General features: G+C 37.4%; 1 protein-coding gene and 1 non-coding gene across 2 annotated transcripts in view; both read left to right on the forward strand.

Annotated features, from left to right (window-relative positions):
* Positions 1–4,609: 4,609 nt before the first annotated feature.
* IL23R (interleukin 23 receptor) overlaps positions 4,610–25,714 on the forward strand; it is a 52,737-nt gene continuing 31,632 nt past the window's right edge. The window contains exons 1-3 of the mRNA XM_016208776.2: positions 4,610–4,679; positions 6,191–6,487; positions 13,543–13,666. Of these exons, the coding sequence (XP_016064262.2) occupies positions 4,610–4,679; positions 6,191–6,487; positions 13,543–13,666 (491 nt within the window). The remainder of the gene's footprint in view (positions 4,680–6,190; positions 6,488–13,542; positions 13,667–25,714) is intronic.
* On the forward strand, positions 22,540–22,646 carry LOC148092445 (U6 spliceosomal RNA). Its single transcript, XR_015715149.1, has one exon. It is a non-coding gene; the product is annotated as a U6 spliceosomal RNA (small nuclear RNA).

Consider the following 25,714-nt stretch of genomic DNA (forward strand, 5'->3'; position numbering starts at 1 on the left):
TGAAGTGAAGTGGGCATGAAGTGGTAGCACACACCCAGTGGAGGAGGAGGGGGTAGCAGGAGAGGCCGTTGAAAGAGGGATGCTGGTATCATAAAAGCTAGTGCAGAGTCACAAGTGTGAGATCAAACAGGAGGGGGCAGGCAAGAAACTGAGCCTGAGTCATTGACCCAGATTAGGTAAGCTTTGCTCTACAGGAGCTGGCACACAAGGCTGAAGCTTGCAAAAATGTGAACCTGAGGCTGCTGTATATTCCTCTGTATAGAACTGTTTTCAGATCTTTCCACTAGCATTTTATTCTTCCACATTGTACTTTTTAAATACCATCTTCTTTCCCACTTCAGATCTTTGACATCCATTAACATCCCCTTCTGTAGTCATAGCCCTGAACAGTGTATGTTCACACAGAGAAGGCACTAAGGGAATGTGCAGCCCTTTATTGGGCCTATAACAACAGAAAGGCAGGATGACACAGCCAGTCATCAAAATAACTCTTCACTTTCATTGCACACACAGTCTACAGTATACTGGAGAGTGCAAAAGAGTCATTTCGGCTCTCATAGGGCAAACGAGTATTTTCAGTCTATTTAATGCCATGTTGTTTACATTTTGTACTTTTTGTTGGTGATTTTGCGCTTTAAAATGGCCCCCAAAGTATAGTCCTGAAGACCTAAGTGCAAGTAGGCTGCAATGTACATTACAAAAAAAAATATGTATGTTAGCTAAGCTTCATTCAGGCATGAATGACAGTGCTACTAGCCCAAAGTTTAATGTTAATTAATCAACAATAGATTAAGTAAGGTGTCTTTAAACAGATACACACATAAAACAAGATTATGTGTTGCTCTATTGATGAAAATGTAAGCAGAGACTCGAAGGACAAAAAAAATTATGAATCATTAAAACAGTTAATGGGTTGAACTTAAAATTAAAAACTTCTTCTCTCAAAAGGCATCATTAAGGAAATGAACATATAGGCCACAAACTAGGAGATAAGAGTTGCAGAATATGTATCTGATAAAGGACTGGTTTTTCAAAATATATAAATAACTCTCAGAATGCAATAAGAAAAACAACAAACCAATAAAAATGGGCAAAAGACTTGAACAGACTGTTCACTAAAGAAATATATACAGCAGATAAACACATGAAAAGATGGTTCAGGACCACCATCAGCCCCCACACTACTTATGTTCTTCTTGTCTTTTGGGTTAACATTTTCTGGTTCTGGCCACCCATTCCTTCCCTTATTGCTCTGAGTGTTCTCTCTGAACCTTATATATATATATATATATATATATATATGTATGTATGTATGTATACACACACACACACACACACATATATATGTATATTTAAATTTATTGGTTTGAGAGGGAGAGAGAAACATCTATTTTTTGTTCCAGTTATTTATATTTATGCATTCATTGGTTGATTCCTGTATGCACCCCAGTGGGGGATTGAACCTGTACTTTGGCATATCAGGACTACACTCTAACCAACCAAGCTACTGAGCTAGGGCTGAGTCTTCTTATTCTAATCTTAGTTTTAATACTGTTGACATGCTGAAATCATCCAAATTTACATATCTAACTCAAACTTTTCTCCCAAGTTTAACAGTGTCTACAACAGCCGATCTAATCAGCTAGTTCTCTCTGAATACTTGATAAGCACCCCCAAATCAACACGCCCAGAACCAAATTCATAATTCCCCCACCGTCACTCCTCCTTTTGTGTGCTCAGTTAATGTCATTATCTATTGAGTCAGCAAAACTAGTCACTAGAGTCATTCTTCCTGTCCTGAATCCTTAAATTCCCACACACGTTGTTGACTGCATAATTCCAAAAGTCACCATTTGTTTATTGGTCACAACAGCCTGTCCAGCCTGCCTCCACATAGCTATCAATTCTGTTTTCTCCTTTCAGTTCTTGCTGCCTTTGTTTTGCTTTAGGCCCTCATCAGCTTTTGATTTTCAATAGCCACCTAACTGGGCTCTTTATCTTCAGTCAATTTTCTGCACTATAATTAGAATTATCTTTCTAAAATACAATCTGATTCTGTTACTTCTGTTTTAACAGTCTTTGCTACCTCCTGACTGACATTAAGATAAAGATTAAATTACTTAGCAGGAATACAAAGCCTATTACATTCTGCTATTGACCTAATTTTCCAGCCCAAATCTTGTTCCTCTCAACCTGAAGAAACGCTTGCCAGTCCCAAAACATCTATATTACTTGCAAATTTTGTTCTTGTGAAGTGTTTTTCCACAGCCTCTCCTTTACAGGTTGGGAAATTGTTATGAATCATTAAAACCCAATTGATAGTCATTTCTTTTGTGTGGTCTTCAAAAACAATCTTATTTGTATATTTCAGTGGTTCTCAATTCTGACTGCTCATTATATCACCTGCTGGGGGAGGGGCTTTTAAAAAATATCAATGCCCAGCTTCCACCCACAGAAATTCTGACTTCATTGTCTAGAATGAATCAAGCATAGGAATGTTTTAAGTATTCCTCTAGAGTATTCTAATGTGTGAGATACTAAAGATATAAAAATTAAAAAGACTGTGGAGTTCCTGACTTCAAGGAATTTGCTGTGGCCCTGGCCAGGTGGCTTGGTTGGTTGGAGTGTGGTCCCATACATCAGAAGGCTGGGAGTTCAATTCCCGTTCAGGGCACATACCTAAGGTTGTGGGTTTAGTCCCTGGTAGGGGCATGTCCAGGAGGCAACCGATTGATGTTTCTCTCTCTCTCTTTCTTCCTCTCTCTCTAAAATCAATAAAAACATATCCTCAGATGAGGATTTTAAAAAGAAAGTTTGCTGTAGAGGAAAAAATATTATCATTTACATTAGAAAGATGTGTATAAAGTGAAAGGGTATGCATGTAGAACAAATAGAGGAGGCAGGAAGTAAAGGTATGCCAAGAAAGGGCCCCGGTGATGCCTACTATAAACCAACCAAATGTTTGGTAAATTTTCTATTTGCTTGCAGAAACCTGCTAAACTGCAAATGATAATTTAAACTCAAAGTAACTGATCTGTAATTTAATCACTGTACACATTACAACAAAGGAGCTGCTCTGTAATCAATCACCATTATACCTTCAATGCCCAGAACAATATCTGGCACATAGTACTTAAAAATGCATGTTAAATAGATTAATGGTCAACAGTAACATTTAAACTTTCTTTTCTTAAGAAGCAAATTTATAATTAATACCAATGTTGGCTGCTAATTAAAACTTAGCATCAGATATTTGGTGTCAAAGATTTTGACAGAGAGAGAGCATGTACATGTGTTCTGCTGCTTGGATGAGACAGGTAATTCTAAATTAAGCTGAGGAAAAAAAAGTACTGACAAAGCAGCTCACTTTCAGTAATCTGGGTTTTCCCAAATGGTGACATGAGAGACAGTCATTTTGAATTGGACAGTCTGAGTTCCTCTTCAAGAATCGGAAATGTAGGTCAGGACTTTGCTGACATTTCCACTTGCCTCATAGCTGAAAATCTGAAGTGATCATTGACAGGCAAGCAGTGGGGAAAGAAGACATGACTTGGGCCTGGCTCTGAAGTGGAATTATGTGCCTCAAACAGACTAAAAGGTAAAGAGAAAGTGATCATCCAAATCCTTAAAAACAGCTGTATTTTCTTTTGGAAATACTTGGGCAAAGTTATTTTCTCTTATAAGTTCTTGTGATATTTTATACAGTGGTTATGGATGAAAGTTGAATCTATAATATTGTCTGACATCACCTTAAGTAATAATTATTGTATATATTCTAATAGATGAGTAGTTAACTTCTGACTAGAAACATTTTAGGGCTTGTTTTGCCAATTATTTATCAAGACGAGACCAACTATTGTTAACAACTTATGAAAAGGATCCCTGTATTCATGAGTCATGAGGACCCCAGTTTTTAAAAATGTTATCAGATAATTTTGTTTTGTTATTTATAGGAGAGGCTCAAGATATATTAAACAGATAAAAATAAGTGAATAATGTTGATTATTGAATAACTGAATTATTAATAATGTAAGAAACTGATTAACAGGATACGGCAATTCCTATGTGTTTCTTTTGAGCTCTCTACAGATGAATGAGCTTTCTGTAAGTTTAACTGGTGATAACACATATGCATTTATCTCACTTCATCTTTCTTCATTTTAAATGCCTTTTCTCTGGAGATTCTGAAATTTTTGGTTTCTCCAAAGTTTTACTCATCAAATACTGATATTCCTGGAGCTTGATAGGTGCCTAATCTGGTCAGGAGGAAAATTCATCATCAGGAGTTAGAGTAGATAGAGATTTCTGATGAGAGAGACTAGATTAAGAGGAATTATATCAATGGTCAAAAGGTCCTACTGAGGTAATTCACCAGTGATTTTTGAAGGGCAGAGAATGCCATTACTTGACTTTCCTCCTCAACCTCCTTAGTGACTTTTTGCTGTTTCCTTCCTCCTTTCTTCCTTTCTAATCAAAGGTTCTGATCAAAGACAATAATTACTGTTAGGAAAAAATGTAATGCCATTTATTATTTTATTAAAATATTACAATTTAAACATTTTTGGTATTTCTTCTAGAGGGGAACAAAGAGCTTTTCCTGCTTTCAGGCATGAATCAGGCCATGGTTCAATGGGACGTGGTGATAGCGCTTTACACACTCCTCAGCTGGTGCCATGGAGGTATAGTATTTTGAATACCCATTGTTATCTTTTATTCAAATAAGATATTGAATGTCTAATATTTTAGAGGTATTATGCTAGAATCTCTGAAGAATCAAGTTATTATACTGGGAAAAATTATATGGACACAAAAAATTATGTGGAATGAAATAGAAAAGTTCAACCCTCCACCTAATGCAGGGTCACTCTCTCAAGTATATAGCTGTAATGAACACACCTTTACCTCGCATATAAACATTTCCATGAAGGAGTTTATTACTTTGAGTTGACATGTTCTATAACTGTTATATGAAAACCCATCAGAGATTTTGAGTTTGATTCAGTTCCACAGACCACTTGTTGATGGTGACTCTGTGTCAGGCACTGTGCTAAGCCTTTTATCCCTCACAACAACTTCTCTCTGCAGTTTTATGTGCTGCTGTTATTCCCATCCAATGATTTACACAAACATCTGGCATAATGACAGGCAGAAGCAGTTATGAGGAATCCAGGAAGGGGATCATCAGAAGTTCAGGCAGGACAGCCATTTGCATTTAGGAGTTTCTATTGGAGGTAATGGTATCGTGGGTAGGCAGCTAGAGTTCAGTTACTGGGTGACAAGCAACACCAAGGAAGGGTTCTAGACCTTGAAGAAAACTTTGCAGATGGTGCAAGTTACTCAGAGTAGTGACAAGTACAAAACTGTTCTGCAGGTTGGGACACATTTATATTGGAGATATAGAGGTAGCCTCATCGTCAGAACTAGACTCCTTCCTGCAGGATATTGACTTGTTTGTATGAAATCCATGCTGACTCCTGTTGATAACTGATTTTTTTCTATATACTGGAAAATTATTAACTTACTAATCTTACTAATTTATTGTCAGTGTATTTCTCTTTCATTAATCCATCTATTTATTTCTAACATTGGACGTATACTAAATATGCTGTTTTGCAACTTTTTTTTTAACTAAAATAAAATTCTGAACATTTCCCATATTATTAAATCAAGGATGAATTTTAAGTGGCCACCAAACAATAGATTTTCGCTATAAGAGTACGGTTTTGTTCATTCAACTCAGAAGTTTCTGGTAAAAGTAGCCCTTGTCTACAAAATAATGAAAGATTGATTGATTGATTGATTGATTGATTGATTAGCTAGAGAATGGGGCTTGGATTCTGCAGTGCCTAGTGTTATATCTAATCTTACCTTTTAAAAATGGTGTAACCTCATAATGCCTTGGTTCTCTGCTTTAAAATAAGACAGCTAATTACAATTGTTCTTTAGACAGAGAAGCTTAAAGACTGACATTCGTCTTGTGTCATGCAGCTGTAGCTTAATGGAAGCATAGTAAAAATACATGATAATAAACTAATCAATTAAAAGATACACTTAGTCCCAAGACATTTTCCTCATGGAAATAATTTAATTAATAGAAAAGAATAAATTTTAAATATAATAGCCTATTTTTTTGAATCTCCTGTTTTAAAATTTTACATGGAATTTATTATTTTAATCTACTTATTTCCAGGAATTACAAGTATAAACTGCTCTGGCCACATCTGGGTAGAACCAGCCACAATTTTTAAGATGGGTATGAATATCTCTATATATTGCCAAGCAGCAATTAAGAACTGCCAACCAAGGAAATTTTATTTTTATAAAAATTTCATCAAAGAAAGATTTAAAATCACAAGGATTAATACAACAACAGCTCAGCTTCAATATAATAACTTTCTGGAACCACGTGCCTCTATGCACTGCACTGCTGAATGTCCTGGATATTCTAAAGAGACACTGATATGTGGAAAAGACATTTCTTCTGGATGTAAGTGTTGGGGGTGCATTCAAAGTCCAAAGGAGCAGTTGCTGGTATGGTTCAGTGGTTAGAGCGTCGGCCCTTGCACCAAAGGGTCTCAGGTTTGATTCCCGGGCAAGAACAGGCACCTGGGTTACAGGTTCCATCTCCGGCAACCAATTGATCGATGTGTCTCTCTCACACCAATGTTTCTCTTTCTCTCTTATCTCCCCCCTTTCCCTTCCACTCTCTCTAAAAATCAATGGAAAAAATATCCTCTGTTGAGGATAAACAAACAAACAAAAGAAGTTCAAATGAAAGCTGGTCTAGCAATTAACCGGTAATCACCAACTTATCTAAAAATAGAGGCAAATTGATATAGTGCACTTCTTATATTAGTTTAATACAGAAGTTGCAACCTTAAATGTCTCCAGCAGCCAGATTGTTGAAAAATATGAGTTACAAAAGCAGGTGGGATCTGTGCAGAGAGGAAAGCACATACAGTATATGGTCTACGGGGAAAACCACTGACCAGCTCCAGCATTTGTGAGGGCTCAGTATTCCTAGATTTTTTGACTCTTCAAAAGAAGACAGCAATATGAATTTTTAATGTAAACTCTACAAATTTTACGTTACCAATGCCTTCAAAAAAAGCCACTTGCCTGGCGAGACACAGCATACATGAGAGGCAGCAACTCTGGTTTTAAATGTTATTTTCATCTGTTTTTTGCTTGTTTTTATTTTTCTAGACTAATATCATCAAACTTGAAGCAAATCTCACTGTGAAATTTTGAGGTTAAGATTTAGGGAGAAAAAAAACAATTGCAAAACTAGCTTTGTGTTCTTGCTATGCTCCTTACCAACTGTGTGACCTTGGGCAAGTTGCTTAACTAATCTGGGCCTCAATTCTATATCTATAAAATGAGGCAAGTTATACTGACTGTGGTAAGCACTTAATTTTAATCATTTATTTTAAAGCATTTTATACACTTTAAAGTACCACGACATTGTGCCTAAACCCTTAAAAATACATCCTTTGGATAAAACATTGAAGATTCTGGTACAATTTCCTTCCTCTAACCCCACTGCTCCAATTGTAAATCATTATGCTTATTACTTTAATTTTTAAGAAAAAATTTATCAAGTTAATCCTTAAAATATTTGCTAATTTCAATTTGTGTTCAAGTATTCTGAAGAGGTTTAAAATATTAGAGCGATGTGGGCTAATTTACATAATTATTGGTATTTAATTCTTGGTTCTGCTATTATGAAAGATAGATCAGTAAATTCAGCACTGTTGTAACCCAGATACTTATTCCTCATGGCACCTGGGCCCATTTTCAGTGAAGATAAAGGGCTTGGGGTCTTTGCCATGTTCTCTGCCTGCACACTTATGAGAATCAAATCTGAGTTCTGACTTCCTCACCTCCAGACTTTACCTAGTAAGAGCCAGACACCCCGGCCCCCAGGATGGATAGCTGAAAAGCAGGAGCCTTCCTTGTTCTGAAATAAGGCCATTGTCTTACTTACCTTGGTTACCTGATCTTGCAAGATTTTCAAAAAGGAGAAGAAATATGGGAAGTGGTAGAGATAAACTGAGGAAGAAAAGGAAGTAGTAAGCTTTGGGGTCAAAGTATAAGGTTGGCTAACATATGCCTTAAACGGATAATAACATGCTAAACTTGTCCTAAATTGTGGGAATGGAAACCACAGGCAGACATCTTATCTGATGTGTGAGGACTCCTTACCTTGTCCACATCCTCAGGAAACACAAATAAGCCTTAATGTTTAAATACTTTATGATAGAGTGTCCCCCAAAAATGTATACACACTTTGAATAACTATAAAGGAAGTATTTATTAAAATATATTTCATTTTCAAAATGAAATAGAATCAGCTGTTAAAGTGTGTACACATTTTTTGGGACATCCTACCTATATTTATCCTTTGTGGTGGGGTTGGGGGTGTTGAGATAATATGCAATTTCTTCACAGGGCAAATAAGCAGCTTTCACAGCGATGAGGAAAGGTTAGTCTTTCATTTAAGCCAGAGGAAGGAAGAGGTAAAAGAAACCTGGCCTCCCTTCCTGTGCTGCAGCTTGGGCGATAGATTACTACCAGTAGTTCTCCCAGTGCTGGCTGAGGGTCTCTGAACCCCCCAAAGACCGTTGGGTGACATTTAAGGTGAGGGAATGGACTTTGCTCCCCTTCTAGGACAACGTAAGGAAGCACTTGTCCTCTGCAAATGGCTGCCTAGAAAGAACATCACTCTTTCCACTTATTTACTTTGTGAGTTATAACTTCTCACATAGATCTCTGGTTATGTGTGTGAAATTGTAACAGCCAGGTAAAAATTTACTCAAACCCCTGGACTCAAGAACCCCTGGGTTCTTGGGTTCTGCATTCTTAGCAAACAACACTTCCTATTTAAGTAGATCAAAACAAGATATTTGAGGGTTTTTGTGGTACTCTAGAAATCACATTGCTTTCACTGGATCACTTTGATCACAGGATATTTGTCCTGTGAGCTTTACCGTGTCAGTTTATCGTTACTGCTTTAAATATCATGATTATGTGTATATTTTTAGACTGCAGACAAGTCATAAAAGACAGAGAGAAGATCAATGAGTCATTGCTTTCCCTGAAAAGTTATCCATATATATTTTAAATGGTCTGTACTTTATTTATTTATTTATTTTTAAGTATATCTTTATTGATTTCAGAGAGAGGAAAAGAGAGGGAGAAAGAGAGATAGAAACATTAATGATGAGAGAGTCATTGATCGGCTGCCTCCTGCATGCCCCTGACTGGGGATCGAGCCCCAACCCGGGCATGTGCCCTGACCTGGAATCGAACCCCGATCACCTGGATCCTAGGTTGATGCTCAACCGCTGAGCCACACCCGGCCGGTCGGTCTTTACTTTAATATGTAATTTGTGAAATACAAACTATTATCACGATTTTCATTTTTAGCCATGATTTTAAACACTTCTTAGATTCTTATCTGAAATTAAATGCACGCTTATTACAGGAAGTTTGTTCTATCAGAATAACACCAGTTATGGAATCAAATACTATAAAATGTCTTTATGCATTTAAAAATACCAAATTAATATAAACCATACATGGAATAGTCACATTCACAATCATTTATTTAAAAGTTTAAATATCTTTGATTTTAGTAACTTAAATTTTAATAACTTAAAATAACTTAAATTTTAACCATCTTCGCTCTCTATTTATCTTGATGAAAGCAGACTTGTTATCCAATAAAAGTCCTGAATATTCATCTTTAACATTGCTATTAAGTATCATTACTGGCACAATTAGGTGACCTGTGCTCTCCTTGGAGAAGGAATTAAAGAGTGATCTTTGTGAGAAGCACTGGATCTCTCTTCATTTTAAGTCTTATTATCATTTCGTTAATCAAGCCAATCAATTAATGAAATACACTTTACTGAGAGATTGCTATGCACCAAAAATGTGTTAAATGCTAGAAATTCAAAGAAGAGGGAATCACAGACTCTGCCTTCAGGAAGCTCTCAGTAGAAAATGATCCTTGGCTAGACTGAATTAATTAGAAAACTGGCCTGTGATTAATGAGTGCCCCAATAATAGGGGAGGAATAGCATTGGTAGGCAAGAGCAAAAACTTAAGCCCCATCTTTGTATATTTCAGGGGATTCTCTAGTATTTGGCTGTAGAGCAGGTTTTTATTCTTGAACATTGACTAACCTGGCAGTAAGCTCTAACAATTTGGTCTTACTCTCATAACCATACTCACATTCCCATCTTTACATAGCTTCACATTAATATTATAAATATTATGTTTATTTGCATGTGTATATATAATCTATTTGACCTTTTGCAGAGTTAATCACCAGACATTTATAACCCTGAGCATTAACTTCTTATAGAATGATGTGGAATAAATAGCATGTCCCAAAAGATTGCCAGTTTTGTTTCATGATGACTGAATCAATGATACTCTCTTTCTGAACCAGAGGACAAAAATAACTTCACCACAAATCACTGTAATCATCGAGGGACCACCACTCAATAACATCCAAAATGACATAAATGTCTGTTTCTACAGTCACCTCCTTTAAGGCACAAATAAAATTTAAAGATTTCTTTACCCTACGTGGTGTCCTGTTTCTCCCCATTGTAACTCAATACTACAACTCACAAAAATGTTATAAAGTACTTTAGCGTTTTCTTGCTGTTTGAAAATAATTTTTAAATTGTAAAATTAAGTTACAGTCCATTAGTAAAGTTAAAAAGATTAGACCAGCAAAAAGAAATACTCTTTATATCTATAAATCCCATAATCTCACCATTAATAGAATCTGCCTTTAATAATTTAGGCTATGTCTTTCTAGTTTCAATTTTCAGCCTCTCTCTCTCTCCCTTTCTTCCTCTTTCTCTCTGTCTCTCTCTCTCCCTCAGCCTTCTCTTTCTGTCTCTCAAATGAGACCACTATACTACACTGTTTCACTATCTGCTTTTTTCATTTTATCATATGGTCATTACTTACTAAATTAATTCATATATACTAAAATTGTATTCTACATTGTTTTGGGATATATTTTAGGAGTGTTTTATAGTTTACTTAACCTTATTTGGGGGTATTAAGTTTGTTTCTAATTTTTCATTATTATAAACAATACTTTAAGAGGTACATTTTTTAGCCAAATATTTTGTGTATCTATGAACATTTAATTAAAGATAAAATCATAGATGTAAAATTGCTGGGTTGCAAAATATTACTCCAACTTGTAAGGACGGTGATATGTAGTGTTCTCCATAAAGGCTGTAACAATTTCCACAAGTGTGTTAGAGGATTTTCCTGAGTCTGTTCCAACACCGAGGATTACCATTTTTCAAAATCCTCTACATTTTGATTGGTCTAAATACTATCATTTCAATTTGCAACAAGGATAATTTTTTTCATATATTTATTTCTGATTTTACAAATAATATTCTTGGTACATAATTTGCAAGTGAAGTGAAAGGAGTATATTTAGATTTAAGATAAATCTTTGGGTTTGACTTCAGGTGCATAAATGTCTTTACTTTTATTCTTTATGAGCCCCCATTCTGCCATTTGTCTGGTCATTCTCTGACTAGTTTAGTTTCCCAGACAGAATTGCACATGTAGGGATGAGCTGAGAGAGCCACACCTGAAAAGTGAGTATATATTCAGCACTCAATATTTCCATATTTCTTTGTAATTTATTATTGGGTGATGTAACTGAAAATTCCAGGTGCTGTTCCATAGTTGTTGCTGTTTCATCAGCTCCAGAGCCCCCAAGGCCTCAAACAATGTCATCAGAACTCTCTGATCTTTTCCCATCCCTGGGTTTTGTTTTCCCCTTGTGTTGACTTCATTCTTAAATAGATAGTTTCACTATGACAGCGAGATGGCCACTACCAACTCACAGCTCCATGTTACTCAGAGGCAGCAATCTCAGGGAGGAAGAAAGTGCCTCTTTTACAATGGCTCCTGAAAAAGTCCCTTAAAGAATTCTGATTGGTTCATCTTGAGTCATGCGTTCATTCCCAAGAGAAATACTCAATCAGCCTAGGTCAAGGGTACACTTCTCTGTAGAGCCTAGTGATGGACAACCCTTGGGGTAGAAAGGGGATGAGGCTGGGAGTGAGGGAGATATCAGTTCTAAAAAGGGAAAAACGCTAGCAACCAAAATCTAGCAATAACCTCTATAATCAGAGAAAGCACTGAGAAGGGGTGGGGGAAGGGAGAAAGAACTTCGAAATAGAATTCTGTGATTACAAACATTTTTAAAAATCTTGTTTTTTATGGTGGTAAAATAGACACAGCAAAAAAGTTACCATTTTCACCATTCTTAAGTGCACAGTTCTGTGGCATTGAGTATATTGTGCAACCATCACCATCATCCATCTCCAGGATTCTTTTCATCTTGCAAAGCTGAAACTCCATATCCATTAAACATCAGCTTTCCATGCTTCCTTACCCCAACCCCTGACAACCACCATTCTTTCATTCTTTCTATCTCTATGACTTTGACTACTCTAGATACCTCCTATAAGTGAAATCATACAGTATTTCTCCTTTTGTGACTGACTTATTTTACTTAGTATAATGTCTCCAAGGTTCATCTGTATAGTAGCATATGTCAAAATTCCCTTTCTTTTTAAGACTGAATAATACTCCATTGTAGGTATAAACACTAAACTTTTACAGTGGAATAAGTGCCAGAGGAGAAGTCTGCCAAAGTAGTAGAAAAACACTTTGGAGAACTCTTTCACAGGAGCCAAAAGGCACGGGGGTTTCAAGAAGGGTTTGACCAAAATACTAAACGCTGCAGAAGTCAAGATCAATAATGACTGCAAAGAGGTCATGGGATTTATTGATTAGAAAGTCATTAATGCCCTCTTAGTAGTTAGAGTGTCAGCCCTAGGACAGAAGGGTCTTGGATTCCATTTCCAGTCAAGGGCACATACCTTGGTTGCAGGCTTATGCGAGTCAATCAATCAATATGTCTGTCTCACACCTCTCTCTCTCTCCCCCTCCTCCTTCCCCTCTACTCTCTCTAAAAAAAAAAAAAATCAATTAAAAAAATATCCTCAGGTGAGGATTAAAAAAAAGAAAAGAAATAAAAAGTCATTAACAACATTAGCAACAGTGGTTTTGTTGGAGTTGTGGACCAAATATTGGTTGTTAGGGGTTTAAGAGTATATGGGAAGAAAAAGACCAGTATAATGAAGTCTTAAAAAAACCCACAAGTTTAGTTGTTAAAAGGAGAAAGATACAGTGGTAGTTGAAAGGAGAAAATTTAGGGGGGTCGATTTTTTGGGGGGAGATGGGAGGAACTTGATCATATTGGTATCCCTAAAGTAGAGAATATAGCGAAATATATAAAGGAAGGAAGCAATATTTGATGGCAGAGTGGGTTGCAAGGTGAGGTGGTAGGGAATGAATGAGAGAAGTGCTGAGTGGGGATTGATCTGTTTTCCCAAATAAAATGGGAAGTTTATCAACTAATGACTTTATAAAGAACTCTATGTCTCTAGGGTGACTCCTAAGTGATACATTTTGTTGCAGATCCACCAGATGTCCCTGACAAGGTAACCTGTGTCATTTATGAATATTCAGGCAACATGACTTGTACCTGGAATACTGGGAAGCCCACCTACATAGACACAAAGTATGTGGTGCACGTGAAGAGGTAGGTTCCTTCCTCAACATTTTAACATAAGCAGTTGCCACTGCAGTTCAGCCAGTGCTTTACAACTCCCCCAGGATCCAAGAAATCAGCCCTCAAGCATTAAATGGACATGCTAACCCGCTCCCTATCTACAATCAGTGAAGCTACCACAACCCTTTTGGGCTGTTAATATTTTCACTTTGGTTGGCGAGGTTTTTGATAATCTTTATAACCTTTTAATTCATTGGTAGAGAACTGGGGGGCAGTGGCCTAATTGTTATATAGCATGAGAGTTTTAGAAGGACCTTTGTTTAAAAATCCTAGAACTTTCCTCCTCCTAAGGTTTAGGGAATTTACTTATTTTCTCCAAGTTGACTTCTCTTTATCTTTGAAATGGGCCTAAAATAGAACCTATTGCATAGGTTTGTTCTAATTATTTACATGGAATTTGGCTTTTAAAGGGTGTGTCACAGTGCCAGGTCCATACTTAGCACTAAATTCATGAAAGCTATTATTATTAATAATGATTCCCCCAAACTTAAATTTAGTGTCAAATAGGCTGAACAACTTTCCTGGTTTGTCTGAGTCTAAGGAGGTTCTCAGGACACAGGACTTTCAGTTTTAAAACTGAAAGTAATAATTAAGTGAAAGAAATCATTTTCTACTTGGAGTTTAGGAGGGCTTTGTAGAAATGCTCTTGTGTTTTGTTCGAACAGTATGCAGACTACTGGAGCCAAGACCACCAGGCAGCCCAAATCCCTTAAGTTTCATGCTTAAAGATAACTGGTTAATCATAAAAGTTATATTACTTCATACTAAATTAAGTTGGGGGAAAATGCATGTTTAGTTTCTACTCTTCAGAAACTAAAAAATGGGAAAAAGTTGATATGAAAAAATCCCTTTCCATTCCTCAGTGTACATGGTTCAAATCTTTCTATGCATGTCCATCTGTTTTGGATTCCTCTGCTAGTGTTAAAGATGGAAATAGACCATTAATTTGGAAAATGTAGCCAAACTGGGATAAGTTGGCCACCCTATCCATGTTTCTTTATATTTTTAAAAATAATGCCTTCAGTTGTGTATTTGAAGTACACATTTTGTTCTCTCAGAAATTTCACAAACTACTTATTTAAAAAAATTATTAGATCTTTACTGTTCGCCGCGCACTGAGCCAAAAGCTTTATATGTGCTACCTCATTTAATCCCCTATACAACCCTATGAGGTACATAAGATTCTTTTTTCTGAGTTTCGTAAGCAAGGCTGCTAAGGCTTAGCAAGATTAGGCAACGTGTCCAGGCCCACACAGCCACAGAGAGGGAGAGGTGGGATTTGAACTTGGGCTGGCCTCACTGCCTTATTTCTAATTTACTTATTTTCTGCTGAAATGGGGTCGAGAACCAGATCATAGAGCCTGTTTAATAGATGCCATCCAGGTCTCATCATCGTGGAAGAGAACAACCTTCCAAGCATGCTCATCTTCTCCACCTGTTAGATACTCAGAATAATTGTGATTAAATGAAACATAAAAAGTAACACCTTTTCATTCAAGAAATTCTGGGTAAAAACTAGACATTTTTATGAATACATGGCTAAGCCTGGAATTACTAGCTGTGTGACATGGGCAAGAAGGTCACACTTTTCTTTCTGAGCAGGGGTGAAACAGAGGCATGAGCAAGTATTAAAGGGAAAATGGAAACACTGAGATCAGAATCAGGGTGCACTGATGCATAATACACAATATGCTAAGCATCGTGCTCCATGTGCACTTCATGTGCATTATGTCTTCAATCCTCAACTCAGCCTCGTGAGGTAACTATTATTATTGTTTTACAGGTGGCTTGGTGAGCTCATACTGTCTCTCCAAAGTCACTTTTCTAAGACATAGGGAGCGAGGATTCTAACAAGGGCCTGAGAGTTAACTTCTACCCCTGGCCTGTGGGGTAAAATAGTCTCCATGAGATGGAAAAAGGCGACGAGGACAAAAAAACTTAGAGTTTCCTTGCTAAGTCCACTTTAGGAATGTGAAAGTGAGGGCAGTGTGGGAGCAACCCCACAGTCCAAGTTCACAGGAAAACTGGGAAGTGCCAGACTGACAGAGAGCCTAGAGCCTAGACGGGTTTTACTATTTCTTGGATCATGGTTGGTTGGTTAATTTTAAAAAATATAACAGCTTTGTTGAGTATGATTCAATATATGATACAATTCACCGTATATAAAGCGTACCATTCAATGGTTTTAGCATATTCACAGTTTTGCAACTATTACCACAATCAATTTTAGAACATTTCCATCCTGCCAAAAAGAAACCCTATATCCATTAGCAGTCACCATTTCTCCTCAGCTTTCCCAGTCATAGGCATTCTCTGTGAATTTGCCTATTCTGGCTGAATAACGTTCTATTGTATGGATATATTACACTTTACCCACTCATTAGTGGATGGAATTTGGGTTGTTTTCACTTTTTGACTATTACGCATGAATAATGCTTCTATTCATATTTGTACACAATATTTTGTGTAGACATGTCTTTATTTCTCTTGGGCATATATTTAGAAGTAGAACTGCTGGGTCATAAGATAACTCTGTTTAACCTTTTGAGGAACTGCCACACTGTTTTCTAAAGCAACTGCACCATTTAACATTCCCACCAAGAGTGAATGAGGGTTCCAATTTCTCCACATTCTTGCCAATACTTGTTAGTATCTTGTTGTTACTGCCGTCTTAGTGGATGTGGGTTAGTCCTTTCAGGTCCCACTAACCTGCCTTCTTGGGTTCCTGACAATAAAATTGCATTGTATATTTGGAACAAACATAGCACAATTTGAGAAAATATATTTGTTAGCAAAAACTTGCCAACCACCACTTAATTTCCTATTTAATGTCATAAAAATATTCTCCAAATAGTTTGTAAGATTATTTATTATAGATTTCTTTTAAAATTCATTAATCCATTCTAAATTATATATGTTTAAATTATTTATATGTGACTTTTTGTTTTGTTTTGTTTTTTCACACAAAAAGAGGGACACACAGTCTCTTTATAAAGAGAATACCTCTAGTGAGTTATGAGATTGTTCCAACAGAAAGAGCAAGGGCTTTAGAGTTTTACGTTTTATTTCCAGTCCTGAGACTTATCAGTCAGGTGTCTTTTATGATGCAAAGATCAGAAAACCCAAGTGCAGGTGATTTGAACAGATGGGACTTCTGTTCATATCAGGCAGTAGATGTACTGAGCTGGCTAGATAATTCAATGACAGCCAAGGACCCAGGCTCTTTCTACCTTTCTCCTCTGCAATCTTGTGCGTTGGCCTTAATCCTCAGACGCTGTACCTCCAGGCTTCTCGTCCAAGTGCGCTGCAGATGGAGCTTAGTACTGTCATCTAACATCGCCCACTGTAGTTGTTAGCTGTGCTATCTTGGAAAAGTTATTTAGCTTTGCTGAGCCTCAGCCTGTTGTGAAATGAGGATAAGTAATACCATACTGGGTTATTATAAAACTTATAAGAAAGCAAATTATTGAAAATGGTTTGCAAATAGGAGATGATTAAGATATTAACAACAAAAAGGTGAAACTAAAGTATTATGGTGACACTCAAGGTTGACTCTGGGTTTATTTAATTTATTCTTATATAAAAACCTGACTGATTTGGGAAAGAAGTTTAATGTAAAGGTAATTTATAGGATATTATAAACAATAATTGTATTTATATTATTTTCAAGTAACAGTAATTATGGACAAATTACTAAAAAGAGATGTTCATATATGTTTTAATAAATGAGACTAATTTTCTAGCTGTTGTACATATGTCAGGAGTAAATTCACTCATTCATTCAAACTAGGATGTAAACTCAATTTGGGTAATAATTTTTGTTTGTTTTGTTCCCTGCTGTATTACTTGAGCCTAGAATGCCTGGCGCATAGTCAGTGCATTTTCCCTTCATAGCCTAGTTAAAGAATAATAACAAAAGGTCATATATATTAAAAAAAAACTTTTCACCGTCTTTCCTGAAATCCAACAGTAAATTATAGCCCAAATCAAATAAACCTAACCAAAATTCTGAACTAATGGAGTCCAGACTAATGGGATTTTATCATATTTTAAAGAGGACTTGAAAGATTAGCATAAACATGAATGTTCTCCTCTCGAAAATTCAAAGAATGAGCTTTCGTAAGCACCGGTAAATATCTATTTATCTTATAATTAAAACACATGCATGAGTTGAAAAAAATTAGAAAAGAGAAAGTCAATTTTTCTAACTAGCAAAAAGGTCTTACCTCCCAGGAAAAGCTGACTTACAATGAATTTTGTGGTTGAAGTAGTAAGTATCAGATTTAAGAAGGCTCTTCTTGATCCTGGGTTCTCAGTGTATTTTCCAGTTTGGCCAGTAGGTAGAGATCAGCATTTGCAAGGTTTCACTTCCAACTCATGTGGTTCCATTTTCCAGTAAAATCACATTTACTGACAAGCATCTTACCTCTACCCACTCGTTTTACCAGTGGAAGAAAGGTGGCATTTCCTCCATTGAAGGATGGGGACTATCAGGGTCTTCTGATGGTGTTGGGTTGAAGTTATAAAGTAGAGGAATTGTGTCTATATTACTTCAAGAACTTTCTTTGTTCCCAGTACCTTTGTAGTGACCCCATCAGCAGAGCTGCATGACCATTCACATACCCTCCTGTACCCTTCTATATTTTGCTATGTATCAATGGATGGTGACCAAAGAAATCTTAATGAGCTTTTGCTAATAAGCATCTACCTGCTGCTGTCCCAATACCCTCAACAGGTTCATGTAATATGTGTTATTTATCTTGGAAGCTTTTGTAATATCTGGCACAGTGCCTTCTACTCAATAAATACTTGAATGAAAATTAATGAATGATGGTAGCCCTTCATTCCATTCCATTCAAGTTAGCTTAGCAAATATTTATTTAGCATTTTGTGTCTTCATGACATCATCTTAAATTCTAGAGATTAAAAAAGATAGACACTTTTTCTGTGCATGAAAAGCTCATAAATTTTTTAGAATAACAGCAATGGTGGAATTTTCAGGTGCCATTGAAAGACCAATAGGGCAATTATTTTTAGATAATATATAATTTCAGACCCCCTAAAATCAATTGTTTATTCTGCCATTTCATAAGATCTGCTTGTTTTTGCCACATCTTTTTCATATTCACATTCCTAACAACCAGAAAGAGTTCTTAGATATGATTCCAAATATTTTTATGGCTCTGATATTACGTTTCAGTAATTCTTTTAGGACTTGATGAGCCATTCACATTTTAAAATCCTTTTCCTCACTGGTTTTGTACCTGTGCTCAGAAAGTTAATTGTGGCTGGGGACAAACACAGGCTTAGTGATACCACTTTCTGTTCATGACCACTAACCTCAACTGGGCCCAGAGAGCCACCCAGTAATCCCACTGTATTTCACTGGTTAAGTCATTCCCCCACTAAGACAAAGGATTGTTTCATTACGTTTTTCTCTCATCTCTGGGTCTCCAACATCTTTCATGGTCTGCTGATGACCTGCTTCCCATTTCTTTGAGAAAACAGAAGCAATGAGCAATACCACAACCTCCCTTATCCACTGGTGCATTGACATCTGTACACACATACTCCATCTCCTCTTCTGCTACTGTGGAACTACCATTACCCTGAGGCCAAGTCTCCGCTGGTGTCCCAGATCTTACCGCTCCTACCTACTGGAGGACGCTGCTCCAACAATATTCCTCTATCTCTTCTGTATTATCACCTTTTCCATTGTCACTGGATTATTCCCTTTAGCTTTAAAACATGCTTTAGCATCTGCCCTCTTGAAAAATACAACGCTTGCTTGATCCCTCTGCTCTCCTACCCCATTTCTCTTCCCCTCTGTATGGCAAAACTCCTCAAAAAAGTTGCCTGTACTTGGTCTCTGCTTCCTTTCTTCTCATCCTGTCTTTAGTTTAGTGAAGTTTTTGCCCTCCCCTGAAACAGTGCCACTGACGACTTCCCCATTTGCCAAATCCAAAGGCTTATTCTTAGCCCTCATTTTCTTTATCAAGATCATTTACTATCAGGAACATTTAATTTAGCTTTTCACTTCCTTCTGGCTGTCAAGACACCGCCCCCATTTGGTTCTCCTACCTTCTGGATGTTTTTTCTCAGTCTCTTTGGCTGATTCCTTTTTATTTCCAGTTAATTAATAGACCCTCACAGCACTATCCTAGGGTCTCTTATTATCTCTACCTAAAACTCCTTACCTAAAAGATATCATCCAAATTTATGGTATAAAACTCTCTAATTTATATCTTTCCAATCCAGACATGTCTTCTGAACTGCAGCTAACGTGTGTAACGTCTTATTCAACGTTTCCTCTTAGACATCCAAATGTAACTAAAAACTAATATTTTCAAAATCAAACACCCAGTTTCTTCTCCCCCAGACTTGCATTCACCTTTTCAGTAACTGGCAACTCTGTCCTTCATATTATTCAGGTCAAAATCATTGGCCTCTACCTGGATTCTTCTGTACAAATGATCAGCAAAATGTATTGGATCTACCTTTAAAATCTGACCTCTTTCACTAGATACATAGCAATCCTGGTCTAAGCCACATCACCTCTCATCCAAGTTAGTACGAGAACTTCCTAACCCATTAGTTATTCACAATGGCCAGCGTAAGCCTTTTCACATGCACGTCAGAGCTTGTCACTCTTTAGCTCAAAATCTCTCATTTCACTCAGATCAAAACCAGGGTTTGTAATGCCCCCTGTGACCTTACAATGCCTTCTAAATCTCCCCCTCCTCCCTAACTCTCTGATCTTTTCTCGAATCCCTTTCCATCTCCCTCACTCCACCAAGCCTCCTTGACCTCCTTACTGTTTACTGTTCTTTGAATGGAACAAGCAAGGTCCTTTGCAGATTGCCTAGAATGTTCTTCCTCCAGAGGCCATGAGACTTGATTGTTTACTACTCTAATGTCACCTTCTCAGATACGCCTTCCTCATCTCCCTAAAACAAGAAATCCCTCACCCTTACCTCTAGCACTTCCTAACCCCTTTTTGCTTATTTTTCTTCTGAACATGCATCACTAACGGACAGACTATATATTTATTTGTTCCTACCAGAATGAATGCCACACAAAGTTTGGGAATTTATCTGTTTTGTTCATTGTTGTTTGTTTATGTAGTATTTTGATGTATAAATGCATTTATTACTTGGTAGCATAAGGCTGGTTCCTCTTTTCCTCCCTGGAGTTTTGTCTAAAGTAGTACTTGTACATAAGTGGGTATTAAATATTGTTCAATGAGTGGTTAAGTAAACAAAAGACACTATTCTCCATTATCACCATAAATTGACAGTGTTTAATGAAAATCTGTTAACTACAACTATGCTAGGCACACAGAAGACTTCAGGAAAATATAAATCATGCTGACTCCCTTCAACAAATAATCTCATGTATTAATTAGCTATTAATTAGCACATAAAAAAGAAATAGAAATAAGAAATTTAAAAACTTTATAATATACAATTTTATCTAAAAATAGTCCCAAAGTATAGTCAGTCATTATTATTGGAACCTTCATCTAAAATAGTGCTTTGTGGTCTAGATGCTAATATAAGAGTAGGCTTTAAAAGCAGAATTAAATTACCCAGTATATGGTTAATGTCATTTCGAGAAAACATTTTCATTTTGACTTGTGGTCTCAATATGTGCGGTAAAAGAATTAGCCACAAACCAATTAAGAATATGCATGTGGTTTTCTCTAACTGGAAAATATTCAAAGACGCCCTACTTACTACTTACATGTAGTTGCCATTTCCCTATTTTCACATTTTAATTCTTTCTTAGTGTGAAGTTAGCGTACCTTATAACAAATTCTTTGCTAATTTATTTATGTTCCACCTTAGTTCAAAAAGAATATAAGTCGACTATGTAAACACTTGGGTATAATGGCATGATTTGACCTCAGATACAAGCAATATAAAATTTCACTTGTTGAAATACAATTTTTAAATTTTTTCATTTTTATTCTTTTAAATGTGTAAAAGTAACATGTCAAAAGTACCTTTTAAGTCATAATACTAATTGTTTTTAATAATCCCCTTATTCTGTGTGAAGCCACCTGCTCCATGCTTTATTATTTCACTTACTCATTTATCTCATTTATTCATATTAACAACGACGTTATTATTTCTGTTTTACAGATGAGTAAACTGAAGTCCATAGAGATTAAATAACTGGCTTTAAGTCTCACAGTTTATCAAGGGGCAGAGCTGAAATTTGAACCTAAGTCTGTCTCTAAGACGCACCATGGTACGTCCTTCTTGACCTCTCATGGTGTTCATAGTGATCTCCCTGCTGGTGAGAGGAAAGAGGTAGCACCGGAAAATGTGCACTGAGGGTTAAAAACCTGAGCTGAACTAGGTAGGGTGGCTGCTGCCATCTGCATGCTGTGTACTCCCCTCACCCCCCACCCACCCACCTCTGTCAGCCTTAGAGAGATTTCTTAATTGCCTGCTGAAGGTATGCTGCTCTGGAAGTGGCAATAAGTTTAAAAATAATAGAAATATAATTTACCTAGTATTTTGATTTATAAATGCATTTGTTACTTAGTAGCATAAGACTGGTTTCTCTTTTCCTCCCTGAGTTTTGTGTCTTAGCAAGCATGCTACTCTGGATTCCAACAAATCTAGGTGGCTGGCAAGTTATAATCCTGACTGGGAGATTGTGGAGCTGGAGAAATTTGGAGTTGCTGTATAGACACATAATAGTAACAGGGCCTGAAATGAAGCCCTAGGGATGAAATGCCAGTGATTTTTAAACGGTTTCTTCCCCACAAAGCCTATCAAGTCAGTCCCTCAGGACAGTGAGCAGTTAATGGTGTTATATAAAGAAATCAGGCGCTGCTTGCCTCAGCAGCACAAATACTATAATTGGAACAGTGCAGAGAAGATGGACATGACCCCCGAATGAAGATGACATACAGATTTGTGAAGCCTTCCATTCATCGGATGTGAGCGTGTAGGGCACTTGTCTTTTCACCGCTGTTCCAATTTCACGGTTACTTCCCTTCTAAATTAGAGTATCTGTATCAAGTTAGGGTTCACAATGCAGTACAATTAACTTAGGAATCTATAGGTAATATATCAAACAGAAAATTAATATTGAGATAGGACCTAGACCATGGCCACAGCTACCAAAACAGGGAGAAAAGATAAAATAAGAAAATAATATTTTAAAAAATGTTTCACCTTCTTTGGTTGTGTCTTAAGGGTGATGGAGAGAAAATTATTAAAAATGGCAAATTGAGAGCCCTGGCTGGGTAGCTCAGTTGATTAGAGCGTCAGAGCATCGTCCCCACATGCCAAGGTTTTGGGTTCAGTCACTGATCAGGGTACATACAAGAAGCAACCAATGAGTGTATGAATAAGTGAAACAATAGGTTGATGTCTCTGCCTTTGTCTCTGTCTCTGTCTCTGCCTCTGCCTCTATCTCCCCCTAAAATCAATAAATTTTTTAAAAACGCAAAAATAAAAAGGCAAACTGAAGATATCAGAAAGGCAGCATACTGTTGACAATAATGGAGTGACTGGCAAAAAATGCTGATTTTCAAAGAAAAATAAGCTAGTTGGAAATGTGCTACATACAGTTCTGGCCTTAGGCCGATGCTCAAATGCAGCTCCTAGTGAGAGCGCAGATATGTGGTAGCTGTACGTGTGGAATCGCGATGGAAGCCAGGATGGTGAGCGAGCCGAGGGAAAGAGCTGCGGGAAAAGGCAAGCACCAGGGGCTGGCCCTGCGTGTGGTGGGGTCAGGAGGAGAGGAAGTTGGGGGAGGGAAGGTGCCACCAAGCAGGGGTGAAAAAGATCCAGGAGCTCTCACCCAGAAGACAGGACAGGGTCCAGCAGCCAAGGGAAGTACGAATTTTAAGTAGCTAAGAGGGACAGATGCTAAAAAGAAGATTCGGAAGACTTCACCTTGGAAAGGACACCATTTTAGAAAAGTAGTTTCATGGGAAAAGTGAAGGCAGAAATCACAACAAAGGGTTTAAGAAACAAGCAGGAATGGTAACTTGGATGTAGTAACTAAGGATGTAGGAAATCTGACTAAAACTTAAAGAAAAGGGAATAAAAAAGAGTTCGTAGTTCGAAGAGTTCCAGAAATATAAACTTAGTGAAATATAAACTTAGTGAAAACACTTTCATGTTATGAATGGATCTGATTACAGATAATGGTGTCTAAGAGTCTGAGGGGCCCTATAGTTACCTCTGCAGATTTCCCTCTGAACCAACTGAGAGAAACCACAGAGTCAGCTGGTGAATATAAAATATCAAAGTATCTGTTTTTAACTACTTTTAAATACTGAAATATTTTATGATATTTACTACTGATGATGCTTGATCATGGAGAGCATGGCTTTGGGATGTGGCAACAGTAAATTTTCTAATACTGATTCTCCTGGAATAAACGGATTTATTGCCTTTGCCCCCAGTCACGGCCAGCACTAGACAGCTGCAGGTCCCCACGTGGGACACTCACTCCTCTGACATGTGACAGCATGTCGGAGGAGCAGACTAGAACAGGACATATCTCTGGTCTTCTGACTCCTGAGGGGAAAGAAAGAGGAAGGGATTGAGGTCCACATGCCCAGTTTCTCCTGAGTATAATCACCCTCACTTTCAAGGGGGAAGCGAGAGCGAGGGGCAGGACCAGAGGCAGGGAGTTTTAATGACAATCTCTCCTTACAGAAACCGGAAAATGAGGCAAGAAACATTCCCCTTTACTCTCCTCTCCACTACTCCCAACCCCTACCTCCTTAAAATATTGTAGAGTAGTAATTTTAAAAAAGACTTAAAAGAGAGTCTCAAAGTTTTTGTTCAAAGTTATTGTCAGTTAATAAAATTTCAAGTTTTAGCCTTAACAAATAACATTGGAAATTTTAATTGGTGGGTTAGAGATCCTCAATTATTCAATTATGGACACTTAGATCAATATAATTGGAAGTGATCATTTGATAGCTCTCTCTCATTCCCAGTGAGTCTCTCTCCTCTATCTTCTCCACCCTCTCCAGCAGTGAAAGGCTCCTTTCCCCTCATCCAGGCAGCCACCAGTTCTAGTCATTTCTACTTTCAAAATTCGTAGGAGTTTTTTTTGACCCAGTCAGCTCTACTTCAAGTTATTACTTACAGGTTCATGTTCCACATCATTTCCTGTGTATCAGAAGGTGCTGGTGTTTTCTGTCTTGGAAGGAGGGTCTTCCCCTACCTCACCCAGATCTCCAGCCCTCATCGCCCCTCTCCCCATTCTTACATCTGGTAGAAATGTCTGGCTCAGAGCCCTTGCACTGAACCCCTGTCACACAAGGCTCTTTCCCAGAGGGTGCTCGTCCACTTCAAGCTATGTCCAGAGCCAACTTGCTCAATAGGTGCAGTAGGCACAGTGTGTAGGGCCGACAATATTTTCAGGAGTTCATGAAAATATTTAATTTCATTTAAAATCAGAAGAGCCCGGCTGGACGTGGCTCAGCAGTTGAGCGTCGACCTAGGATCCAGGCGATCAGGGTTCGATTCCCGGGCAGGGCACATGCCCGGGTTGCAGGCTCGATCCCCAGTCGGGGGTGTGCAGGAGGCAGCCAACTGATGACTCTCTCATCATTGATGTTTCTATCTCTCTCTCTCCCTTTCCTTTCCTCTCTCTGAAATCAATAAAGATATATTTAAAAAATAAAATAAAATCAGAAGAAAAAAAATGAGCCGTTAAGTCAGAGAAAATGTTTTAAAATGTGATATTAATACATTTGCTTTTATGACAACAGTTGTAAAATATTATAAAAACGTAGGTATGTACACATATATATAAACATAAACATAGCTACACACATCTATACTACTTTTTTTCTTTAATTCTCACCCAAGGATATTTTTTCCTTTGATTTTCAGAGAGAGTAGTAGGAAGAGAAAGAGAGAGAGAGAGAGAGAGAGAGAGAGAGATCAACTGGTTGCCTCCCACACAAGGGCCTGAGGATTAAGCCTGCAACCAGCTACATGTCCTTGGCCGGAATTGAACCCCGGACCCTTC

This window comes from Miniopterus natalensis, chromosome 9 (genome assembly GCF_054644295.1).
Source record: "Miniopterus natalensis isolate mMinNat1 chromosome 9, mMinNat1.hap1, whole genome shotgun sequence".
In the NCBI taxonomy this organism is placed as follows: Eukaryota; Metazoa; Chordata; class Mammalia; order Chiroptera; family Miniopteridae; genus Miniopterus; species Miniopterus natalensis.